The sequence below is a fragment of the Ailuropoda melanoleuca genome, chromosome 3, assembly GCF_002007445.2.
Source record: "Ailuropoda melanoleuca isolate Jingjing chromosome 3, ASM200744v2, whole genome shotgun sequence".
Classification (NCBI taxonomy): domain Eukaryota; kingdom Metazoa; phylum Chordata; class Mammalia; order Carnivora; family Ursidae; genus Ailuropoda; species Ailuropoda melanoleuca.
This window is the reverse complement of record NC_048220.1, coordinates 105,145,526-105,170,852: the sequence shown is the minus strand read 5'-3', so window position 1 is coordinate 105,170,852 and position 25,327 is coordinate 105,145,526. Positions and strand designations below refer to the sequence as shown.

At 45.0% G+C, this 25,327-nt stretch overlaps 1 protein-coding gene across 2 annotated transcripts; it reads right to left on the bottom strand.

Annotated features, from left to right (window-relative positions):
• Positions 1–210: 210 nt before the first annotated feature.
• On the bottom strand, positions 211–25,327 carry SLC36A2 (solute carrier family 36 member 2). Of its 2 annotated transcripts, XM_034656839.1 has the most exons (11): positions 25,096–25,327; positions 24,290–24,496; positions 20,989–21,079; positions 20,330–20,418; positions 19,686–19,781; positions 16,214–16,298; positions 13,434–13,652; positions 11,982–12,080; positions 6,065–6,231; positions 4,336–4,505; positions 211–1,656 (listed from the first exon to the last, which is right to left on the bottom strand). In XM_034656839.1, the coding sequence occupies exons 2-11, from the start codon at positions 24,451–24,453 to the stop codon at positions 1,385–1,387; spliced, it is 1,452 nt and encodes a 483-aa protein (XP_034512730.1). In that variant the 5' UTR covers positions 24,454–24,496; positions 25,096–25,327; the 3' UTR covers positions 211–1,384. The 2 variants fall into 2 exon arrangements, with proteins under 2 accessions (XP_034512730.1, XP_019656843.1); XM_019801284.2 differs by lacking the exon at positions 25,096–25,327 and having other exon boundaries at positions 24,290–24,546.

Sequence of the window (25,327 nt, the reverse complement as noted above, 5' to 3'; positions counted from 1 at the left end):
CCTGTGGAAAGCCATACTTAGTACTCCAGAGCAGTTAGTGTCCCTCTGCCCTTATAAGGACCAATGATGCTATCAGTTTAGTAGATTACCTGTAATTCTTCCCCAGTGGATAGTGAACTAGCTTTTTGAGGGCAGGGATGCTTGTCTCATTGGTTTATCTCCTTTAGAGTGAGTATCAGTTAACTTTTGCTGCATAAAAACTCCCACACTTTTGGCTTAAAACCACATTTATTATTTCTCACAATTCTGTGGATCATCTGGGCAATTCATATGAGCTGGGTCAGCCTGGCTGGGGCTGGGTGTAGTCTAGGCGGCTTCCCTTGTGTGTCTTGAAGTGGGCAGGCTGGTTGATCTGAGGGATGGGTTCAACCGGGATGATTCACTTCTGCTCCACGTGGCCTCTCGTCCTCCAGGAGGCTAGCTCAGGCTTCTTCACCTGGTGGTCATGGCTCCTCAGCACAGCGAGAAACGAAAGTCCTGATGCACAAACTATCACCAAACCTCTGCTTGCATCACAGCTGGCCCAAATAAGTCACGAGGGCAAGACCAGATTCAAGGGGCAGAGACACAGGTTTCACCTCTTGCTGATAGGAGATGCAAAGTCATGCTGTCAAGAGGAATTTGTGGCCATTTTTGCAACCCACTCTAAGAACCTTGAACTATGCTTGACAAATGGTAGGCAGAATGCTTGTTGCAAGAATTAAGAGGTAAATAATGTCAGATACTGTAATGGTATTGCCCACTCCCCTCCCCTCTGCCACTGACACATCTACTTCCACATCTATTTACTGTTGGCATCTTTGAACTGGGTCAAAACTTTATCCAGTGGTTTAGAAAGTTTATTGCCCTTGACTTAAATATGATGGCTCCTTTCTGAGAGTTGCAGCTCACACTGGACCTCTTTGCCCTATCTATTTTGTCATAGGAGTTGTATATACCTTGTTGGATTATAGGTTATGTCCCCTAGTCTATGTTCTTTGAATAGATCTGGAAAAGAAGAAACCCTTTGTCTACCAGATCCGAGTCAGCATTAGCCAGCTGCACCTCCTTCTGCCAGTTGCTGTCACTTGGTTTCCCCCTGGTGGCCCCTTCTTGCATAGTACCACTCAAGGTACAAAGTCCACCTTCTGAATTGCCAAGAAGTTGGATGAATCAAAGCCTTCCATGGGAGACTCCCAACTTAAGGGAAAGCTAAAGATGGAAAGAAAAGTAATAAAAACAAATTTGTAAATTATCATCTAGACCCTGTAGCTGGTGAGTCCTTGCTTGCTTCACCGTGACTTGGCCCAGAAAAAAGATAAAGAGGCGAAATAAAGGTAAAGCATACAAAAGATATCCACATCAGTAAAAGTCAGGTGCTGGTCGGTTAGGAGCAGTGCCATTCTCACTGAATAAAAGCGGTGGAGTTGGAAAAGGTGAGGGGGTGTCCCGAGAGGATCAGCTCGTCCAGGGCCTGGTAGGTCCCCGTCACAAAGCCCACGAAGCCCAGGATGCTGATCAGGGCATCCTTGGCGATGGTGAGGGGGCTCATGCCCTCCGAGTAGTAGGTGGTGATCTCCAGGAGGGGCGGGATGATGAGGGCCAGGGCACTGCTGCTCACGGAGCCCACCAGGGAGAGGACCAGGTCCAGGCGGGGGATGAGGATGGCCAAGGCACCTGTGGAAGATGATACGGGACACATGGATCTTCGAGACTTAGTCAAGCTTTCCAAGCTTGGTTTTAGAATCCTTTTCTTAAAACATAAACGAGTTGTTTCTCATTTTTAGTTACATAAGGAAAAACTGTAAGTCCTATAATACTCCAATCACGTTCACTAGAGTATGCATTAAAAATTTGGTGTGTCTCCTAATAATTTCTCCAAAATATGCATTCATATTGTTGGGAAGAGAAATCTTCCCTCTCCCTACTTTTAGGTTCAATGATTGGAGGAGCTGGGACGGGGATTTATTGACAGTAGACAAAATTAACAGGACAAAAGACAGAGTTTACTTAGGGCTAGGGAGGCTTCAGAGGAGTTGGCTCCCAGAACAGCCAAAGATAGGGGTTCACATGCCCATTACATAGGGGGAAAGGTGGAGGCAGAAACAGCATATGTAAGAACAAGTGGAAGCTATGACTGGTTCCGATAGTTTATTTAGGGAATTACTCGGTCTGTGATGATGGTTAATCTCCTTTCTGGCCGAAAACCTTCCAGAGAGGGGGTTTATGGAGGCCGTACTTTGTCAGAAGGTCTTGCTTAATCCAGCAAAGGGAGTTCAGGTAAGGATTTGTTTTTCCCCTCCCTGTAGCTGCTGCTTGTTCAAATGTTTTTAGCTTAAAATAATTTTTATGCCACTGGGCACACTTCAAATCCCCACATTATTCAATAATGATTAAGGGGCACCTGGGGGGCTCAGTCGGTTGAGTGTCCAGCTCTTAGTTTCAGCTCAGGTTGTGGTCTCGGGGTGGTGATATCCAGCCCCATATCGGCCTCCCTGCTCAGCAGGAGTCTGCTTGTCCCTCTCCCTCTGATCTTCCCCCCACTCTCTCTCTCTCAAATAAATAAATAAAATATTTTTCAAAAGACAATGATTAAGCTCTTACTTAATAAATAACATTAAATAACAGTTCTGGGAACTGTCCCATCTGTTTGGGACATATCAACGTACAAAAGATGCAAAACTTTTTAAAAACGCCTTCATAAACACTTTAATGACTAACACAACTACATGCACCTCTTACAAATGATTAGACTGTGAAATTATTTATAGGAGAAAGGGGTCTTCAGTTGGAACAAGATTGCAGGGTCTCATTAAAAGAATGTCTTCTCCAGGTTTTAGTACATGTCAGAGAACAAACAAACACCAGAAGCTAAAGATTTTGAAATTATCTATTTTTTCATAGGTTGTTTTATAGGCCTGGGCTTCCATATTTTTTATTTGACTTGTTGGAAGATTTTCACCAAGAAAGCCTTGGAAGCCTCTCCGAGGCTTCCTGTGGAGGAGGAGTGTGGTATTTCAGAACCAAAACAGGTCTGGGAGGCAGGATTCTGGCTTCCCCTTGTGTGGCCTTGGGTTAGGTCCCTACATCTTCCTCAGCTTGTTTCCTCCTCTGCAAAATGGGCATAAATGCTATAGCTATCCTTTCAGGTGTTATGGTTCACACTGCAAATGGTGTTCAAGTTTTAAACGCACTATAACTCAGAAAAGTTATCTTTATTGTTATTTCAATTTATTTCATTTGTCTGGATTGGGGCAATGCATGCAGAAGCTGTAGGCTTCAGGAATTATTATCTTCATATTTAGGACAAATGCCTCGATCTCTCTGGAGTCTCTAAGGTTCCGAATGGCAGTGTCCCTGCTTCCTGGGGTAAACTGGGAACAAATCATTTCAAAGAAGGAAAACTGATGTCCACTGAGCTGCATGGGTTGATCTAGTCCAGCAAGAAGCAAGAATCTCCCTAAGAGGAGTCTTAGGATCACAATTAGAAGGAGCCTTAGGGAGAGCCGGGGAACACCACGCTCTGTACAGGAATCTCTATCCTCTTTCACCACTGCTATAACACTTGCAGAAGCGGGGCACCCTGGATCATGGGGCCTGGGGCATGAGGAGGACTGTGAGGGGGTGAGGGGGGCCAGCTGAAGCCCAGGGGGCAAGTCTGGCTCACTGCTGCCAGTGGGGAATGTGATCCTAGGCTTGCCAAACCATTTTAATTGCTCCCCCCCAACTGCAAAACATTAGAAATTTGGATTTGTATGTGAGATCTCGAACATTTTAAATGTTGGCGCAAGTTTATACAACACTCTTAGGCTCGGAAACACACCTCTGCTGTCAGATTAGACTCACTGGCCACTGACCTCTGTCTCGGAGGTGAAGGGTGCTGACTCTGGACTCAGATGATGTGGGTTCAAATCCAAGCTCTGGCACTTCCTGGCCAATTACTTATCGCTCCTTGCTTCAGTTTTCTCATTTGTAAAGGGAAGCTTATCATAGTCCTACCTCATAAGAGTTCCTGCAGGGCTGAAGGAAATACTATGAAATTCAGTCTAAAAAGAGCACAGTGGCTGGTACACAGTAGGTATTTGATAAATATCAGGTCTTATCGTTACAATTATTGTTCAACCAGCTGTGTCACTCCCTCAGGCTGGACACCTGTGAATCTGACTAATTAGGTACATGGAAGAATTAGGTTGTCCCCGAGGCTTACATGAATTACTACTTGTAAAGCTTTAGTAGAGTTCTTGGAATACAATTAGTGCTCAATCAGTGCTGGTTATCAGGACTATCCTTCACCATCTGGCGGATTCCTGACAGCCCTCAGCAAAAGAGCAACACTTGGCTCAGCCGTGTACTCACATGTCAGGCAGACCATGGCGAGGCGGATAGACAAGTCCAGAGGCAGTGCCCAGCGCTTTGACACCTGTGAGGTGGCAAAGGGGATGATGATTTCTGCAGGGACATAGAACTGCAGGGCGTAGGTACACAGGATCCCAACGACATACAGGAGCTTGACCGACTGGTACAGCCTGCAGGACAAACCAGAGCAATGCTCGCTAAGGCCATCATGCTCAGGCACCTGGCCTCCTTGGAACATTAACCTTTGACCTCAGGATCGTCCCTTGGTCTCCAGTTTCCTTGTCTGAAAACAATGGGCAGGGATTTCCCAGAGCCAAGAGGGAGTCACTGCAGAGCACGCGGTGAACACAGAGTGAGGTATCATGGATTCGAATGGCAACAGAGGGTCATCTCTAAAGAAAAACGATCTTGAGTGTGGCTACATGTGACACCTTCACAAACTACTTATCACTTGATGGTCAATTTTAGATTTGAGGAACTAGAGGCTCAGGCCAGCTACTTTGCCCAGGGAGACACAAGTGGTAAGTAGTGAAGACCAAAAAACCTGGCTCTAAAACATAGCAGTCCCTTGTGATCTAATGTCAGTCCTTAGCAATTCTCTGGCTTCCCCCAAGGCTCTTGGCACATAACAGGCCTTCAGCACATGCTTCTAGTAGGTTGAGAGAACTACAGAGTCCCGAATCCTTGGGGGAAGAAGCAGTCTACAAATAGGGTTGGGTGGGGGTTGGGAGGTCAAAGGAGAGGCCGGGTTACTTGCAGGCCTTGGACTAGGGGCAGAGACAGCGTGTGATGGGGGGTGTTGAGTTTTACCAATGCCTTTTTTGACTTATGGAGTTAGGACTTTTTCCTTTATTCCATTAATGTGGTAGCTGCATCTCACATGTTTAGTAAACCTGTGTGTATGTGTGTGTATGGGGGCTGGGGAGCCATTCCTTAGAAAGATTAACTTCCACATTTCTGAGTTCCTTGCTCACACTAGTCCTGCTGCCTGAAACACCACTTCACTCCATTTCCATCTTCCCATCTTTTGAGGTGGACTGCATGCTTGATGAATGACATTTACCACCTTGGGAAAGGAGCCCCATTTAGGCAAATTAAGCCTCCAAGTGACCGTTAAAAAGACAGGCATCCTGTAATTAATGACATGCCTCGGTGTGGGAGACAGTGCTGCACAATGCAATACGGGTTCATGTGTCCATTTAAATGTGGTACTGTTGAAGTCTGGGTCAGCTCACTGTTGTGCACTGGAACATAGAGTTTTTACAGTGGTCTTCCCACATTGGTTCTTGCTTTACTACTTTTTCATCCTAGCTACTCTAACTTGGAAGATGTGCACCCTTGGCTGTGGCAAGCAAGGCTTGTAGCACAGGCCTTGGGAAATGTAATCGGAGATGAGTGTTGCCACCCACCAACTCCTCTCTCTGTCTCTTGTTCTCCCTGAGGGCCCCTCCCTTCTCTCCTTAGGTGACCAAGAACTGTCACTTCTCTCTCTTCCTAAGTCACGTCCTTCTTCACACTGAGCTATCAAGGCCTCACTCGATATGGCAGGCTATTGTAGGAGAAGCTCCTTGGACAGAGAAACCAGAGCCCAGGGTTTTAAAGACAGCTCTGCTTCTCACTGTGAAGGCCCTCTAGACCTTAGTTTGCCATCTATGGAAGGGAGGAGGGAGTCACCCACACATCCCCACCCAGCCCTGAGTCCCCACCACATGGGAGCCTGTGAAGTTACCAGCAGTTGGGTAGGTTAAGGGTTATGCTGGCCTTGATGTCATCTCCAAACCGCAGGTAGCCCAGAGACCCAATGCCGATGTATAGGGCAGTGGTGATGGACATTCCCAGAGACAGGATGGCTGGGAAGCGGCGGGCATCCTTCATCTTGTTTTCTAGGGGCAGAACCTACAGAAGGATCATAGCATAAAAGGAGAGAAGGAGAAAGAGGAACATGAACAAAAGAAAGGCATGTCACTTCTGAGTATATCATAAAAGAATTGGAAGTAGGGACTTGAATAGGTATTTGTACAACTATGTTCATAGCAGCATCATTTACAATAGCCAAAAGGCAGAAGCAACCCAAGTGTCCACTGATGGGTAAATGGATACACAAAGATGGTATATACATAAAATAGATATTAATCAGTCTTTAAAAAGAAGGAAATTCTGACACATGCCATAACATGGATGAACACTGAGGTCATTACACTCAGTGAAATAAGCCAGTCACAAAATGACACATACTGCATGATCCCATTTACATGAGGTACCTGAAGTTGTCAAATTCAGAGAGTCAAAAAGTAGCATGGTGGTTTCCAGGGACTCAGGGAGGGGCAAATGAACAGTTATTGTTTAATGGGTACAGAGTTTTGCAGGACCAAAGATGGATGGTGGTGATGGTTGCACAATAATGGGAGTGTACTTAATGTCACCGAACTGTATGCTTAAAAATGGTTGAGATGGTAAATTTTATGTTAGGTATATTTTACCACAATAGATGAGAAAAAAGGGAAGAAAGGAAGGAAGGCCTGGAGTCACAAGATGAGCCCTGGACCATCAGAGCTGGAAGGGCCCTTCTTCAGGTTGTGCAGACCAAGGAGCTCAGCCCCTGGGGCAGCCTGATCTGGCCAGCAGATGCATTTTCTTTGGCCAGCATAGGCTTTTAGACAATTGAAGGTGAATGCCTTTGGGCACACTATTCTTAGCCCATTCACCGGGCCCACCTCTCCCCCTCATACGGACATATACCTGGTTTCTTCACTCACATTGCCTTCTAAAGGCATTTGAGTTTGAGACTTCCAATTCTAGTGCATTCGCTGCTCTCTGCTCAGATGGGAAGGCTGCGACTCAGGTTACACAGCGGACTGTGGCAGAGCTGGGACTGGAGGTTCCTGGTTCCCCAGTAGGACATTTCCCTATACACCATGTTCTCGTGTTCCTTCTTCCCCAGATGTGTACCTGGCTCTGAGAGAATCCAAGTTGAGACAGAGTACCAGGAGCCTGCTGGGCATCCCAAGGTCACTTCTGTTTTTGGAACCAATCTTTTGGCTTCTCATCCCATAAATTCCTCCTTAGGCTTCTATTGGCTGACAGCCCCCCTCCACCTTCTCCTTCTCCTTGATCAGGCCATGGGCTAAAGCACATTTTGCATGCATCATTAGGTTGATCTGTGCCTCAGTTTCTTTATCTGAAAACTTAGCTATTGGAATTCTTTGAGATTTATATGAGCACCATAATGGCATACAGTAAGGGCTTAGTAAATGTCAACCGTTCCTATTTTTTAATACTGTGAAGACTACATCTCTATGAAGATGGTGCTTGTATAATTCTTATTTTACAGACAAGGAAAACAAGACTCTGAAGATGGAATAACTTGCCCCAAGTTACACAGCTTGAAAGTTGCAGAATGAGGCTGCAGACTGGGGCTGTCCTCCGAAGTTCAAGTACTTGCTTATTCCCAATCTCCAGCATTGGATATATTTATTACTCAGTAGGACCTGACCGTCTACTCCCTTGTACTGTTAACTCCTTTTTTGTCCTGTATGCCTGTCAACCCCCATGCAAATGGAAAATACTTGAAGGGAACGCCATGTCAAGGTCATCATTGTGCCTTTCGACTTTCCTCCAGATTAAGGGCAATTTCCTAGTAGCAGTTGGTGCTCAGGAAAACGTCCAGGGGATTATGTGGAGAGTGAAAAATCCAACCTGAGGTTTCCTACCCTGCAATACATTTTCACTGCATAAATTCTCTAGGCTAAAAATTACCTTTTTTACCCAGTAGCTGGCTTTCTCCTTTTCTCCTCCCACAGTCAATCAAATTGATAAATGGCCATTTACAAAAAGTGCTAAGGTCCCTGGACTGGGAGTAAGGAGCACCTGGTTTTAGCCATAGCTGCTGCTGTTCCCAGCTGGTGACCTGGCTCAAGTCCCTTTCCTCCTCAGCGCTTAGGCTCTTCTTCTGTAAAGGTGGGAGACTGGGCTAGAAGATTTCTAGAGCTAATGTGAACTCTGATACTAATCATCATTAGTACATAGCAGGTATTCAATACTTACTGAACAATTACTACCATCATTTAGTTGGGGAATTAGAGTTCAGAGAGTAACTCATGGCCAAAATAAGATTGCAACATATCCTGCTTCCAAAGTCATTTGCTCAACCACTGCACTCTGCTTTTTGCCATGACTATCCAGAATTCTAAATATAAAGAGCTTGCACTTTCATTAAGATGGTGTAGGCACATTCCACCATAGCTCTCTTACTGATTAAAACTAAAAGCCCTGGGAAGAATACATAAAACAACTGGCTATGGACTCTGAAAAGTATATAATAGCATGTGGATTGATCAAAACCAGTAAAAATGACCATTATGGTACCGGGTTTCTTGATTTTTTTTCTTCCTGTATCTCCCAATTTAGACTCAAGAGGACCTCAAATCCTAGAATCCTATGCAGTGGATGGAGACAGAAAAAAGTCCAAGAGAAACCCTCTTTCTGTCCAGAGGACATAGAATAGAGGCCCCTGTGAGAGAGACAGTACGGAGGGGGCCCCTAATTTTTTTGTTTCCTTTCTTACTCTCAAGACCACACTCCCAAGGCAAGTCCCAGTCACAAAGCAGCATCCTGGTATATCAGTGACTGTGGTGGTCACACAGGCACCTAAAAATCTGACACAAATTTTTCTCTTTGAGCAAAAGAACTAGCAAAGGGGGCTTTGGTATTCCAAAGAATGTGGGGCTAAATCAGCTCTGGTACATAATTTTCAGGGTCCAATGCAAAATGAAAATGCAGGGCTTCTCGTTCAAAAATTAAGAATTTCAAGATGATGAAAGCAGAGTATTAAACCTTGTGGGACCCTTCCAAAGGCAGGTCCCTTTGTGACTGCATAGGTTGCATGTCTATGAAGCAGGCCCTGGAAGGAATCGCTGTTCATTCATTCATTCATTTATTTTTATTTTAGTTTTTCCCTCTCTCTTTCCTCTCAGTGCTTAACCCCAGTCAGACTCAGTCACAGGAAGTGCATAGCACTCTAGGGAGGCTATAACTCTGGCTTTCTAGCCAGAAAACCAGAAAACTAGAAGCCCCTGGAAACTGGTGAGTATACAGGAAAACATGGATAGGAGGATGCTGGAGAAAGTGGTCCCCTAAATCTGTGAGTGAAGTCCTGGGCTCTGCCTTAAGTTGTGAATGTGTGGGAGTGATGTGAAGCATCAAAGCATTGTTTAAAACCACATTGAGATACCACCTTACACCAGTTAGAATGGCAAAAATTGACAAGGCAAGAAACAACAAATGTTGGAGGAGGTTGTGGAGAAAGGGGAACCTTCTTGCACTGTTGGTGGGAATGCAAGCTGGTACAGCCACTTTGGAAAAAAGTGTGGAGGTTCCTCAAAAAGTTAAAAAATAGAGCTACCCTATGACCCAGCAATTGCACTACTGGGTATTTACCCCAAAGATACAGATATAGTGAAAACAAGGGCCATATGCACTCCAATGTTTACAGCAGCAATGTCCACAATAGCCAAATTGTGGAAGGAGCCAAGATGCCCTTCAACAGAGGAATGGATAAAGAAGATGTGGTCCATATATACAATGGAATATCACTCAGCCATCAGAAAGGATGATTACACAACATTTGCATCAATGTGGATGGAACTGGAGGAGATTACGCTAAGTGAAATAAGTCAAGCAGAGAGAGACAATTATCATATGGTTTCACTTATTTGTGGAACATAAGGAATAGCAGGGAGATCATTCGGAGAAGGAAGGGGAAAATGAAGGGGGGAATTCAGACGGGGAGATGAACCATGAGAGACTATGGACTTTGGGAAACAAATGAGGGTTTTAGAGGGGAGGGGAGTGGGGGGATGGGCTAGCCCAGTGAAGGGTATTAAGAAGCACATGTACTGTATGCAGCACTGGGTGTTATACACAAGCAATGAATCATGGAACACTACATCAAAAGCTAATGATGTACTGTATGGTGACTAACATATCATAATAATTAAAAAAAATAAAGAAATGAAAGAAGACCCAAATAAATGGAAAGATATCCCATGTTCATGGATTGAAAGGAATACTGTTAAGGTTTTTACAAAGATGCAAAGGCAATTCAACAGAAAATGGACAGTCTCTTCAACAGATGATGCTGGAACAACTGGGCAACCTATTAAAAAAAGAACTACAACATACAAACACCTTTATCAAAAATTAACTCAGAATGGATCATAGATCTAAATGTACAATGAAAACTACAAAATATTTAGAAGAAAACATAGGAGAAAATCTTTGTGAACTTGGGTCAGGCAAAGTGTTTTTAGATAAAACACTAAAAGCAGGAACCATAAAATGAAAATTTTGATATATTGGACTTCATCAAATTTAAAACTTTTGCTCCATGAAAGGCACTGTTAAGAGAACAAAAAGACAAGCTACAGACTACAGAAAATATTTGCAATTATATATCCAATAAAGGACTTGCATTTGTAATATATAAAGAATTCTTAAAACTCAACAGCTCAGTTTTTTAAAAGTGTGCAAAAGATTGGAACAGATACTTCACTAAAGAGGATATACAGATGACAAGCCCACAAAATGATGCTCAAAATCATTGGTCATTAATAAAATGCAAATTAAGATCACAATCAAATACTACTATGAACCTATTAGAATGGCAGAATAAAAAAAATGCTGACAGGACATCAAAGAACTAGCAATGATGCAGAACAACTGGAATGTTCATCCATTCCAGCGGGAAAGCAAAATGGTACAGCCATTACGAAACCCTGTGTGGCAGTTTGTTATAAAGTTGAACAACACACATTAATATGTGACTAGCAAACCCACTCCTAGAGAAATGAAAACATAGGTTCACATAAAATCCTGTACACAAATGCTTGCTTATAAGCATTATTCATAATTGTCAAGAACTAGAAACAACCTAACTGTTCTTCAGCAGGTGAGCTGATAAACAAATCATGGTGTTGCCGGTACAGCGGGCACTCAGCAACAGAAAGCAAGGAGCTACCAATGCATGCAACAACACAGCTGATCTTACACGTAGTCTCAAAAGGTTACATACTGCATGATCCCAGGTATATGACATTCTGGAAAAGACAGAATGATAGAGACAGAACAGAAGGTGGTTCCCAGGGGTTAGTGGGAGGTGAGGAACTGACTACAACGGGACAGCACGAGGGAATTTTTGGTGGTGAGGGAGCTGTTCTGTGTCCTGACTGTGGCACATCTATGACTTTACTCATTTCAAAAACTTACAGAAATGTACACACTCCCCCCCACCAAAGTGAATTGTACTGTATGCAAATTAAAAGTAAACAAAATTACATACACAGCACTATCCTTCCTCAAGTGTGAAACACAAACTATGTAATAATCCATTGTAAATATATCGTACTTCCCAGCTTAAAACTCCTTTTGTCTGTTTCATTAAACCCTGTAAATTGTATACCTCCACTTGTCTTGAGTTTAAAAGATTAGGAAACACATGTTGGTATGAAGATAAATGTTTAATAGATGTTTTGGGACAAGAGGTTACTTTCTCCTGTGTGCACACAGAAACCAAGAAACCCAGAGTTCCCGGCTCCTGTTCAGAAGGCCACCCACAGCACAGGGGAAAGATTACCCAATTCAAACCTTACCACACCAATGCTTTCAAATGAAAAAATGGCTGTTCCGAAGAAGAGAGGGTAGGTCTTCCAACTTGCTATCAGCGGCAACTGGCTGGGGTCTGGAATTTCCTGCAGGAAAGAGAAGTGAAATAAGACCTTAACTCTCAAAGGGTGCTTTGGTTCATTTAAGAGAAGAGTATTCCAAGAGTAGACCTAAATTAAAACAAAACAAAACAAAAGGAATGCCAAGAATTCAGAAAACTTCAAAAGGAAGTAGGCATCAAAGTTGATTTGAACACGTACAACACAGAAGAGCCAGAGGACAGAAACATTGAGGTATTGTCAAAGTACCGAAGGGTCAGTACCTCATGGGGGGTTACCAGAATCCTCCAGAAGAAAACCTTACACACCACAGGTTGGTACCAGCCTGAAGTGCCCACGGACACTTGGATGTACCAGTGGTTATGGGTGACAGAAACTGCTGTGACTGTAGTTAGTGATACTCTTGGGAGTCCAAAGTAATTGGATATGAAAGTCCCCTTTTCTTCAATGAGCTATAAATTGAAGGGAAAGAAAGTGTGTGGAATAAACATGTTATATACCCTGTGACCTGAATGGGATAATAATTACAGAGCCATTTCTTTAACTGGGCAACTTCAGGAATGGTCCAAAAATGAATCGAAGGTAGCTGTTTTATTAGGAAATTCAATTTTGTAGAATTTATCGATGTTGCCTTAAGGAAGGTAAGACCTATTTGTAGTTACCCTAAAATATTTGACTAATTTTTTATTTTTACTAAATTCCATGGACAAGATAACTTTTTTTCTTGTGACTTCTGAAAGATAAAAACATTTGAATGGTATGAGAGATATGCTAAAGGCCTTCCGGGTTTAATTTCTGTGTAGTCTTGTCCAGTAAATAAACATTAGAAAGGATGGAAAAGTGGGAAATTGAGAGAAAATCAAAACCCACAACTCAACCTTGAAGGCGTTGTAATTTGCATTATGATAGATTTGCTTTCCTCTGAGACAATGCCTCTGTGACTAAGTGTTATTATTGCTTTCTCTTGAGTTCCTATGGGTAATTTTGGACACCTGGAATTGTAGCCTAGAGGATGTGAGACTACAGGTAACTTGGTAAGTTTCAGCTTTAGTAGGAGATCCTGCTTTTCATTTGCCTTTTGCTGCTATCCAACCATTACAGGAATGGTCTGTGGTTCACCAATCGAGATGTTTTCCTTGCAAAGCAAAATTTCTTTCAAAGGCCAGAATTTGACAACGGTTGGAGGAGCAACATAAAAGAGGACCTATCCAGAAGAATGAGATTGCACAGAGACATCTTTGTGGAAATAATGGTACGACGGTAGGAGACTGAAGAGTGAGGTACACACCTACCCTCGGGACTGGCCCTAGGGAGGTATCAGGCTATTATTGATAAAAGGCTCTGGCCAGTGGGGGAGTCAGGTGTGTGGTGTGCACTAACCTGGACGATGTACTGGGTGATGATCATCAAGCTGACCAGCATGCTGATGTTGGCCAACATGGAGAAGATGGTCAAGACCCTGAGGTTCCGGATGAGGGCCAGCAGCACCAGGAAGGGCAGGAAGGAGAGCATGTAGAGTCGAGAGTCCATGGTGGGCGTCAGAATCACTGTCTCGTTATAATGGCAGTTGTTGGTGGTCCCATTAACTGCTTCCACTACCTGAGGAAGGAATGGGAAAAGCAAGGGGAACATTCAATACATCTACCGGAGACTTGATTAGCTTAGTGCCTGGTCCATAATCAAACTCCCTCACAAAAAGCTTGTCTCACATGCCATGGCCTCACAGTGAGTTAGTCAGACTTTCTTTTGGTTATAACCAAAAAACCCATCACTTACTGTTTCTTAATTGGACTGATGCTGGCATTTGAGTGGGAGAATTATTCCTTATGAGGACTGGACCATTCAATGAAGAGTATTTAGCATCCCTGGGTCCCCTAGTAAGAGCTATTTGCATCCCCCAATCTTTGTGACAAACAAGAAACACCCCTCTGCACACAGTACAAACACCCCCTGGCAATGTCAGGCGGGATGGGATAGGAGAGGGATGGTACTACCTTTATTTAGAATCAGCCTGACTTAATGGGTACAGTCTTACTGTGCAAGCAATACTGCAGAACACCGCAGAACAATTAGAAACTAGAATTAGGCAAGAAGATGATGTAAAAACAATGATGATCTCAGTACACATTGGTAGCCAGGGTAATGTCCCGAAATATATTCATCTATGCGTTTTCTGTACCACATCACAAATTACATGTATTATACTCATCCTTTTTTTTTTTACACAAGACTGCAACTACAGCATTTGCTCTTATTTTGAAATCTCCTTTTCACTTAAGAACACACCATGATTACTTAAATGAACCATTAAGTCTTATTTCTTTCTGATTCCTTACCTTCTGATTCCTTTCAATAGGAAAAGTACTTGAAACATTAGCCGGCATTCATGGCCCTCCATCATGGGCCCCATTCAACCTTGAAGGCTCTTCCTCTCCCAAAGTCCACACCTTCTTCTACAACCAATTTTATTGCCTCTCCTGAGCCAGGCCTGCACATTCCTACCTCCAGGTGTTCACTTCTCCCTTCCTGGCTGCCACCCCTTCTTCTCCAACCTGTCCTTCAACAACCAGCTTGGACAAACCTCTGCAAGGGAGCCTTCCCTTGCTGCAATGATCTTTCCCAGCGCCCGCACATTTCTGTCACTTAAGTTCACCGTGAAGCGGTCTTGCCTTCAGAGTGTTGTTAGTGGTGTCCTGACCCAGCACCAAAATATATTCAGAGCTAACTCATTTGCTTTAGAACACATCCTACTTAGCCTGCAAACTCATGGAGAGAATGCTTGCCTTGTCTCTAGACAGATGACAACGTTCTGCTGATAGCAGATTGATTTCCAAGCGGCAATCTGGCGACATGTTTTTAGAGCTTTTAAACAATCGCTCTTTGACCCAGTAATTTTACTTTAAGGAATATATGCCAAAGAAATAAAGGGGTGTACAAAGACTTCCACAGATTATAGTAGAAAAACAAAGGGAAACAAATAAAATATCCAACGTTGGAGACTACGTCCTGGCCAGTCTGTGTGATGAAATATTATGAAACTGGTAAAAATTACATTAAAAAATGTAAGGACAAAAAAAATGTAAGGACATTATAAAATGCTAACCAGCTAATTCTAACTTAAAACAATAACCATGAGTGGTTGAATTAATAATAATTTCCTTCCTTCCTTCCTTTTTTTTTTAAGTAGGCTCCGTGCCCAGCATGGAGCCCAACAGGGGCTTGAAGTCGCAACCCTGAGATTGAGACATGAGCTGAGATCAAGAGTCAGATGTTTATCTAACTGAGCCACCCAGGTGCCCCAATTTTGTTTCATTTTGAAAAGTAATATAGCATAGTGTTCAAGAACTTGAGCTCTGATGTCGAAAGGCCTGGATTTTTAACCTTGGCTCTGTGATCCTCTATACATTACAAAGTTTATAGCTTCAGTTTTCTCATCTGCAAAACAGGAATAGCCACAGTGCCTACAGTGATAAGGCCACGGAGAGAAATAAATGGGGGAAAGCATTATGTAATGCTCCCTGTTTCTGACACACAATAGCAGCTAACTCTGAATGCATGCTGTTTTTTCCCTTCTTTCTCATTTCTTTACATTTCTAAATTTCTGGTATTACTATAAGCAAAAAAAAAAAAAAAAAGCCCTAAAGAATAATTTCTTTTTTAAGCTCACTGATTGACTAAGGATGGCCTTTGTTATTACCCACAATATTTTGCTTAAATTGCTACAAGATAACTTCTGGGCTAGATCAAAACAACTTCCTGGAGACAATAACTGTTAAACCAGAGGTTAAACAGCTAAAGGTAGATAAAGATAGTCCAAAGATTAGGTATCATCCCAAAAGAGCCCATATCAGTCTTAGGAGAGTTAAGGATGATTAGGACGCAAGGCAAGACAACTGACAAAATCCAAGGTTTCTTTCAGCTCAGGTTTAGAGACGGGCTTTGAGAACAGGTCCAAGATACTGGGAAAAAGTAACCACTTGTAGAACAGATAAGTGAACTGGGGAAGTCTGGATTCTTTCATAACATCTAGTTTAACTTCCTTTGTTGTACTGATGAGGACTCTAGGAGCCCAAAAGAAGGAGCCAGATTTGCTGAACAACGAACAGAGGACCCTCCTTTTCCACATCCTTTCCCCTTCCACATTCTCTAGAAGACTCTACCTGTTTTAAATTATCAGCCAGAAACACAATGTACACACAGCAGAAGCCCAGCTGGGTGACTATAAGGAAGAAGCTCACGATACTCCTGGAAGAGAGGAGAGAGAAAGAGAACGTGTTATAAAAGAAGTGTTGGTTTGTCATTTCTATTTCTGTCCCCAGGGGTTGGTGGCCCTCTACCAGCATCCTGGCTTCTGCTAACGCAATCAACAATGGGGCAGTAAGAAGCGAGGTAATAATAGTTCTTTAAAAAAAAAAATGTTTCTCAACCACCCTCACACTCCCCTCCCAGCTCAGCAAGTGGTGAAATTCTATGGTTGGGAACTTCCCCCTACACCAGGCTCTGTGGCATTCCTCATAATTGGTACTAATTGATGGAGGGAAGTAGGCACGCCATTTTTATTAGCTATCATTAACATGAAAATTTTTTCTACCATGTGCCAGACACCATATTAGGCTCTGAGGAAACACAAATAACATATAGTCCCCTCCTTGAGTGGTTCATAGATTAGTGACCAAACAAGAATATGGCACTAAGGGCCACGGTGAAAAGGACATTTTATCCTAATTAAAGAACAGATAACCTTCATAGAAAAACCAGTACCTGAGCGGGAGTCCCTTGGGAAGGGGAAGAAACAGAGACATTTTTTTAAAAGACGAGGAGGAGGAGATGGAGAAGAAGGAGTGAGGAAGGCATTTCAGCAGAGGAGGATTCAGCAGATTTCTCTGGCTGTGGGGAATCCATTGAAGGGGCAAGACTCAGGATGGGTAGACCACATAGCAGATTCCTACAATAACAGTGGTGTCCAGCAGCCTGGACAAAGACATGGTCATTAGGAGGACAGAATTAAAGCACTTTAAGAGGTACTAGGAAGCTAGAACTTAACATAACTTGGTGACCACTAACATCTGGGGGAAAGGGAAAGAAATGATCGAAGGTTCCTGATAGGCTTTGGCTCGGACAATAAAATGAACTGGAAGGAAGGAACAGGTTTTAGGGGAAGGGGAAGAACTGACACATTTAGTATCTGAATTGTTGAGCCTGAGGCACCTACAGGAGACAACTATGTATGAGGGTCAGGAACTGTTGGTTTGTCAGTAATGGAGAAAGCCTTGAGAAGGCAGGTCAGTGTTAGGGAGTGTGCAGAGGGAGAAGAAGAGAGGGCCATGTTCCAAACCCTAGAGAACACCAATGTTTAAAGGGCAGACAGGAACAAAGGAGACTGCAATGAAAGCAAAGGGCTGGCCACAAAGGTAGGTGGGAAACCAGGGGTGGGGGAAGGGTTTAATAGGAGCCAAGGGAGGAGAAAACATCAGAAGAAGAGAATAGTCAATTGTACCCACACTGTTGAGAGGTTCTCCAGGGCAAAGAAGGTGCAATAAGGAGGTCTTTTAGGACACTGGTGGAAAGAACTTCAACAGAAGTCTAAGGACAGAAAAGCCAAGTGACCCACGGAAGAGGTATGAACCAGATGAACAGAAGTCAAGTCAGAGGGTGTGCCGTTCTTTCACAGAGTTCAGTGTGAGCTCCAGTCTTGATGGTGCCCATTCTGTTCATCATCATAGAGCCATTGTCACAACCTGTCCTGACACACTGCGGGTGTTCAGTGGCTAGCTGCTGAATAAGCAGCTGTTGAACAGGAGATAGGATGGTGGCTAGAGGACAGTGCAAGGTCCAGGAAATTTTATGAGTTTATTTTACTATTTTCAAGATAGAGATATATGAACACATTTAAATGTTAAGAGGAAGAGCCCATAGATCCCAAAAGAAGTTCAAGTTATAGGAGAGGAGATGATTAGTGGAGCTAGGTCCCTAAAAAGAGCAGGAAAAGCTGCTTTATATGTCGAATAATGGGTAGAAGGATTCGAAGGGTAAGTGACAGGCAAAGCCTCCTCTTGGGTCACACACTGGGAAAATTCTGGTTATTGTCCCAAAGGCTTCCTAGTCTGCTCAGAGGCTGTATTTATTGATTCAGTATGTGAATGGGCTTTGGGCCAAGGGAGGTGTCAGAGCCACAATGCTCTGAAGACTATATTTCGTGAGAGGGCACACAGCAGGGCTGTAATGGTTTAGAGTATCACAATTCAAGAGAGACTTTGACCTAGATGGTACTCAGAAAAAAGTATATAGATGGGGTGGGCCCAGGCCTGAAAACGAAGAGCAGATTTAGTCCCAGGTACCGAGGATGGAGGGGCTTGACTTGTTCTGTGTCAGCCCTGAAAGCAAAAGGCAGGAGTCGTGGGAGGAGGACGTCAGCTCAGCAAAGGGTCCTTAACATCTTGTGTTATTTTTACACTTTTCTTCTTACTATAAACTCTCTCCCTAAGGAACGTCTTCTGCCCCCTGGCTTCATGGCTGATGACTTCAGGTCTGTATGCCCTGCATGAAGACAGGTTCAAACCTATACATATCACTACCCACTTGACATCTCCACTTGAACCTCAAACCCAATTTGTCTAGACTAAAAGTCATCAGAAATCTGAGTCAACCTTGACTTTCCTTTTCCCCACCGTCCTGGGACCCAAAGCATAACCAAATTTGCTTGTCTCCATTCCCACTGCTACCAGTTAGGTCCATGCTGTCATTGCTACCTGCGCGGACGTTGCCAATAGCCCCCACGGGTCTGACTTAATGTACGACTGCTCGCTTACAATGTATTCTCCTAACAGAAGCCAGAGAGATCTTTAAACAATGCAAATATGATCACTTGCCTGATTAAAACCCTCCAGTGGTTTCTTCGTTGTTTTAAAGAAAGAAACAAAAACCTTTAGGAAGGTCTAAAATGTACAGGTTGCATGGACCCCTGGATCCTTCTTCAGCTTCATCTCCTTGACTCTGCCCTCAAGCTCCCTGTCACTCTGTATCTTGAAACTGTCATGCCTTCCGTCTTGCTTCAGACCTTCATTCTCTGCTCTTTCATTTTCCTGGAAGGCTGTCCAGGCTCCTGCCCACTTTCCCCTGGGTCATTCCTTACCCTTAAGAATTCCTTCTCTTAGGGCTCATCTCAACTGTTGTGTCCTAGGAAGCCCACATGAGCCCACACACATTGCCTTGCCTGCTCGATAGCAACTAGTATTTCCTTCCTTCATCACACTCATCCCAGTGGTTATTAAGTGACTGTCTCCTAAACCGTGTAATGCTTGTCTTTCCCACTGGATTATGTGTGCTGTGAGAAAGCCTGTTTGCCTCGCTCCCCACAGTATTTCCAGGGCCTGGTCCATAGTACAACAGGATAAATATAGTTTAATAAGTGAATACTATTAAAGCTGCGTAACAAAGGAATGAGCACGCTGTCACTGGAAGCATACAAGGAGGGGGACTGGATCAGGAAGTTTGCCAGTGAACCCCTTCCATGTGGAAAGCCCAACATTCTGTGCCACCTGAGCCAGCTTTCCAGGGAAGAAGGCATCCCTGCCAGCCGCATTTCCTCCTCCTGTCGCTCACTCCTCTTCGGGCAGAGCAAGAACAAGGTACCTTCCCCAGTGGGCATGGGTCCGCAGCCAGGTGCTGGGGCTGGCTTCCAGTCCGTACATCACCGTGTCGCCATAGTCCATGAAGGGCTTGTTAAGCCTGTAGGAGAAAGTGCATACATATTTACCAAGAGGGGGTTCAACCTCAGGTCCTTTACTAAAAAGTCAGGAGACACACAGCAAGGCAGGACCCAGCTGGAGTAGAAAAAACACTGGGCAGAGACCCAAGTTCTGGGTCAGACTTAGACACCTGGCAGTATTTCCCGGATGGCTTGTTTTCCTTACCTGTCAAGTGGGGTGGTTACTACATAACCAGGGTAATAAAGCACACCTCGCATGCCTACAGTAGTTTTCACATCCATGATCCCGAATGGATTCTCATCACAATTATCTGAGACAAGGTGAGGCATGGATTGTTCGTGGCCGATTTACAGATGAGCCAAGCAGATAATCACAGTGGCCTGATTGAGATCATCTAATGAGTCACGTGGCAGAGCCTCACCTTAGGTCTCTGTCCCAAATGATTTTCTCTTTTTCTTAGCCTTGTTGGAAGAAAGAATTACACTCTTGTTTTATGTAGGATGTTTCTGGGACATCCCTGAGAACCGAGTACCAAAACAATCTACATGAAGATGCTGTTTTCCTCACCTGTGGCAGAAGCGCTGGGCACACCGGACCAGGATGTGCATACAGTGGCAGGAGATGAACCCCATGGCCAACAAACTGAGTGGGCCCATCTGAAGGCAGGGGGAGCCAAGGGAAATGGGAAGAGAGAAGAGAATGGGTTTATGAAGAACACTTCAAGGAGAGATTTGGTAGCACAGATACCATTTAGCACTCAAGGAACTTTCTAGCAAACTGGTTTGCAAGTCCTTTTTGGCAGCAGCAAGTATTCTTTCAAATATAATGTCAAGTAGTACGCCAGTAAAGTACATAAAGCAGTTACAATGGGTATTGTGGTGGGAGTGGAGGACTAGGGACTCTGACCCCTGGTGGCCTCTGAGGTGCCCCTGAGAACTAGTGCTTCATTGGGCACAACTGGAAAACTCGTCATCATCCAATCCCTGCATTCTACAAGGGAGAAAACTGAGCTCCAGGGAAGGGACAAATGACTCACCAGGACCACTCAAAGTCTGTGGCCGAGCCAGAACTCAAACCCTGGCTAGATGTCTAGACTTCAAGTCTGGACCAAGCTGCCTCCCAGAACGACTGCTTCTTGCTAGTCATTATAAACTCTGAGAGCTTCTCCTCCCACTTCCCTGCTACAACCCAGTCATGCTGGCCCCACCTGCAGCAGCCCCTCTTACCAGGATGCCCGCATTCTTCACAGCCAGGGGTAGTCCCAGGATCCCTGTACCCATGTTGCCTTTCACCAGGTGAACCAAGGTCTGGAATGCTCTAAAGGAGAGGAGAGAGAGACATGAGGGTGTAGGTGCGTGAAGGTGAGGAGGTCCAATAGGCAATCCCTCATGGCATGCCAATGATGGGGTTTTGTACCTGGGTTCAGCTGGATAACTGGGCTCCTGGCCATCTCTCAGTCCCCGTAGCCTTAACTGGCACCCAGCACCTCTGGGTCTCCTATAGGGTGACCAACCATCTCAGTCTGCCAAAACTGTCCCAGTTTTAGCAGCTAACACTCGACGTATGCCATGCTCGTATTTACTATATAATAGATACTATGCTAAGTACTTTACTCATATTACCTCATTTAATCCTCTTGTCAAGACTAGGAAGTAGCTTATTGCCTTTATTTTGCTGATGAGAAAACTGAGGCATAGAGATTTTTTTTAATGACTTGTCCAAAGATATACTGGGGAGTCATGATTTGAACTCAGAAATGCCTCACAGTCCCTGTTCTTCACCCCACTTCTATGGGACCACCTCCCAGAAATAGGCCCAGAGAGATACATAAAGAAAAAAAATCCCATTTTGTAACTAAGGAAATGGAAACTCAGAAAGGGGATGGCCCAAGGTCATAAACTAGTAGCTGAGACAGGATTGAACTCAAAGAAAAGGGAAAAGGGCCAGCAGCAAAGAGACTTCATGGTGATTCTGAATTAAAAAGTTCAGATGACTTGGGTCCCCTAATGGGGTCTGTTGAGACAGGGTCATTTGGGGACCCGGCTCCAGAGGAATTTTTTAGCCCTCAGGCCAGGACCTCAAGCTGGGGAAAGGCATGTCTCCTCCCAACAAAAACAAAAATAAAAACTTAGACCCCCTCTTTAAGACAGATGGGAAGGTGGTCAGAAGGACACCTTCAGGGACAAGTTCCAGGGAGGTACCCTCTGTGTTGATGAATCCCAGAACAATCTATTACTATACCTCTTTGTACCTGGACTGAGTTGGAGCAAGGTGAGTGTTGGGTTTACATCCACAACTTTAGACACATCGGAAATTCCCTGGGAGAGCCTTTCAGTGAGGACACTGACTATGAGGGGTACCAGAGGTATTCTGAAAGGAGCCTGGTCTCTGAGGTTGGATGAACCAGGAATTAAATCCCAAGGCCACTACTTAACTAGCTGTGTCATCTTGGGCAACAGGTCTTCTTTTCTGAGCCTCTGTAAATGTTGGGAGGAATGATATTTTGAGGATTGCCCCAACCACCCTTATCTTTATGTTAATACCTAGATCCTCTAGCTTTCTGAGGATCTGCCCATCGATTTGTTATGGGTTAAAGGGAACAATTGAGGGAGAAAGTGGGCGGAGACTCGCAGGCCCTTCTCTCTTCCTGTGGGTGTCAACATCGCTGACTGAGCACTTGTGCCCTACGGCCCTCCAATAATGGGCTTGTTTTGCAACAAGGACAGGGTCAACAGGTCACTTTAGAAATTTCTAACCAAAGGACTTAGGAAATCAGAATTTAACTTTGGGCCATACAGTCAACTTAAAAACTTAGTGTGGTGAGCTGAGCAGAGCACTGGGCTGGGAGGCAGGAGACCCATATTTTAGCCCCAACTCCTTTGGTGACCTTGGGCCTTCAAGGTATTCACAGTGGCCAGCTTTTTTTTTTTTTTTTTTTTTTTTAAGATTTTATTTATTTATTTGACAGAGATAGAGACAGTCAGCGAGAGAGGGAACACAAGCAGGGGGAGTGGGAGAGGAAGAAGCAGGCTCATAGCAGAAGAGCCTGATGTGGGGCTCGATCCCATAATGCCGGGATCACGCCCTGAGCCGAAGGCAGACGCTTAACCGCTGTGCCACCCAGGCGCCCCACAGTGGCCAGCTTTTAAGGGTGCTGTGTTTGGGGGCTTTATGCGCAAATCACCTTTGCGGCCATCCTGGGAGGAGTGAAATATCATTTCACAGAGGAGTAACTGGGGCAGAGAGTTCTGCCACTTGCTTGAGCCGGTTAGCTGCTAAGTGGGCTTCTGAACCCGGGTGAGCTGACCTGAGTTCCATGTTTGCCCAACTTGTTTCTCTTCAGCTCCAAACTGGGAGGGCCCCTCTAGTTCTCTCATGCTTTATGTCTTTGATTCTTCAGTAGTTGAAATTGCCACCAAATCACGTGTCAGTTTAGGACACAAGAGCTAGTTGGTTCCCCCAAGGCCCTTGATTGAGAAATATCCCTGCTCCTTAGTGGATGGCCCCAAGGCCTGGAGAGTTCATTCCCAGTGTCAGGAATTCACAGCCCCCAGGACTAGCCCCCGAGGGCAACTGAACCCTGCTAGGTGTGCTGACAATAGAAAGGGACTTCGCCTGCCCTTGTGGTAACTTCTCCCTCCTTGCTGCACACCCCTCCTGACAGATGTAATTCCCACAGGCGACCTCTTTAAATTTGCACTGCCACCTGTTTCCCCCTGTTTTGCATATGGGGGACACCGATGCTGGGGGAAGGGAAGGTGCAGAATCACTAGTTGAGCGCAGGTGTTCTCTCTACCAGTGCTGTCAACATTTTCTTCTTAAAGCAGCAGCACTCTCCAGCAGGCCACTCACCCACATTTCCTAAGTGAATCGGCCACTCTGCTTAAGCGGTCGAGGTGGAGGTTGCTGAGCCCTGTAGCGTGACTTCTCCACCTAAACTCCTTCTGCAGACCCTTCCTGCTCATGGTTTGCAAGCCTTCCCCACCCCCACACACACCCCAGGGAGGTGGAAGAAAGTCTTCCACATGCTATGCTTTTGATGTCCTCACAACTGAAGTACAGGCCAAAGTAGAGGCCAGAGTAACTGGAGGAAGGAGGCAGAGAGGAGTCAATGCCTGGTTGTCAGTCAGTGAGGTCCAGTTTTAAGCTCAGATCTCACCTGCTTGGAGAAGGCAGGGATTCTGCCAATGATCAGGATTGCCCAGGAACAAAACTGACTTAGGGCCAGCACTGGATTCCAGCGCCCATCCTGCCAATGACCCAGTGCGTGGCCTGGGGTAACTGGGCCTTAGTGTCCCCATCCGCACCTGTTGAGTGCGGGACCATGGGAGCCTAGGGCTTTCTGAGTCACCGCTCCTGCCTCTGTAAGCTCTCACCTTCACTCAGTCTCTGCCTGCACTTTTCTTGACCTTGGTTTTCCCCTCTGCATAATGGGTTGGGGGTCAGAGACAACCACGCCAGGGTTTTTGTCAGTGCAAGCTTGCAGGCTCGGAGGCAGAAATCGGGGTGGCAGAAAAAAGCACTCACGTTATGCCCTTGGTCTTCTCTAAGCCTGGTGACTCGGAAGGGCGTCCATCCCAGAAACTGGAGTCCTTGCTCTGCAGCTTCTTGGCACTTTTGGGAGGGGACCTGAGGTCCAGCTTGAGGTCAACAGTGCCCTGGGGCCCGCTGGCACTCTTTGTCACAGGCATGACTGCTTCCGAGAAAGGGCCCTGGGTGTTGAGGAGGTCTGCTCTGGAAGGAGGCAAGCAGGAAGGTGTCCGTCAGGTGCAAAACCCAGATGAGCAGCCGATGCTGCAGCACGCTCTGGCCCAGCTGGAATGAGGCCCCGCCTACCTCCCCCAGAGTATGCTCCTCCTGCCCAAAGAAGCAGATCAGTGCAAGAGAAGGGGGAGCAGAAGAGGCAGGAAGGGATTTGAGAGGGGAGTCACCCACCTCACCTCATAGCAGTGACTGCCATACCCCTCATTTTCATAACTAACACGTATGAAGCACTTCACTAAGGAACGGACATTCTCCTGAGTGCTTTACCTGTATTTTCTCATTTAATCCTATAAATTAAATAATGAAGGAATCAGATTCTGTACTAAAGGGACCTGCCCAAGGTCACACAACTAGAAAGTGACAGAGTAGGGATTGGTGCCCAACTCGGCAGGCTTTTTAACTAACACCCTATTTCTGTCTCCAAGAGAATACCTCCACACCCCATCTCCTTATTCATCCCAAGTTAGGGGCTCCACTTCCCACTGGCTGACATCTGTTGTAAGGCATCCTTCTGGGAGATCCCCTTCCCTGGGAAAAGTTGGGGGAAAACGGAGCAAGCACTCACTCACCTCCAGCTGCTTCTTAGCTTTTGTGAGGCTCCAGGGAGAAAGCAGTGGGAGTTCTTTGGCAAAAGGGCAGAGATCGTACAACCCCCAGCCACATTTCACTGGGTAGGACACTGACACCAGGAGAGCACGTGATTTGCCTAAGGTCGCACATGACATTCAGGATAGAACTCTGCAGCTAAAGAAGGCCTTGCGGGGGTTTCTCTAGTGTTTCATTCTCTGTCATTATCTCCGC

Bases quoted from the DNA above. Each gene is read 5' to 3' on its own strand.
- SLC36A2 (XM_034656839.1), bottom strand. From the start codon at position 24,453: ATGCCTGTGACAAAGAGTGCCAGCGGGCCCCAGGGCACTGTTGACCTC. The intron at 21,080-24,289 runs GTGAGTGCTTTT...CCTCTCCTTTAG, and splicing joins GAGAAGACCAAGGGCATAAC to AGCATTCCAGACCTTGGTTC. The intron at 13,653-16,213 runs GTAGAGTCTTCT...TTCCTTCCTCAG, and splicing joins TGGCTGATAATTTAAAACAG to GTAGTGGAAGCAGTTAATGG.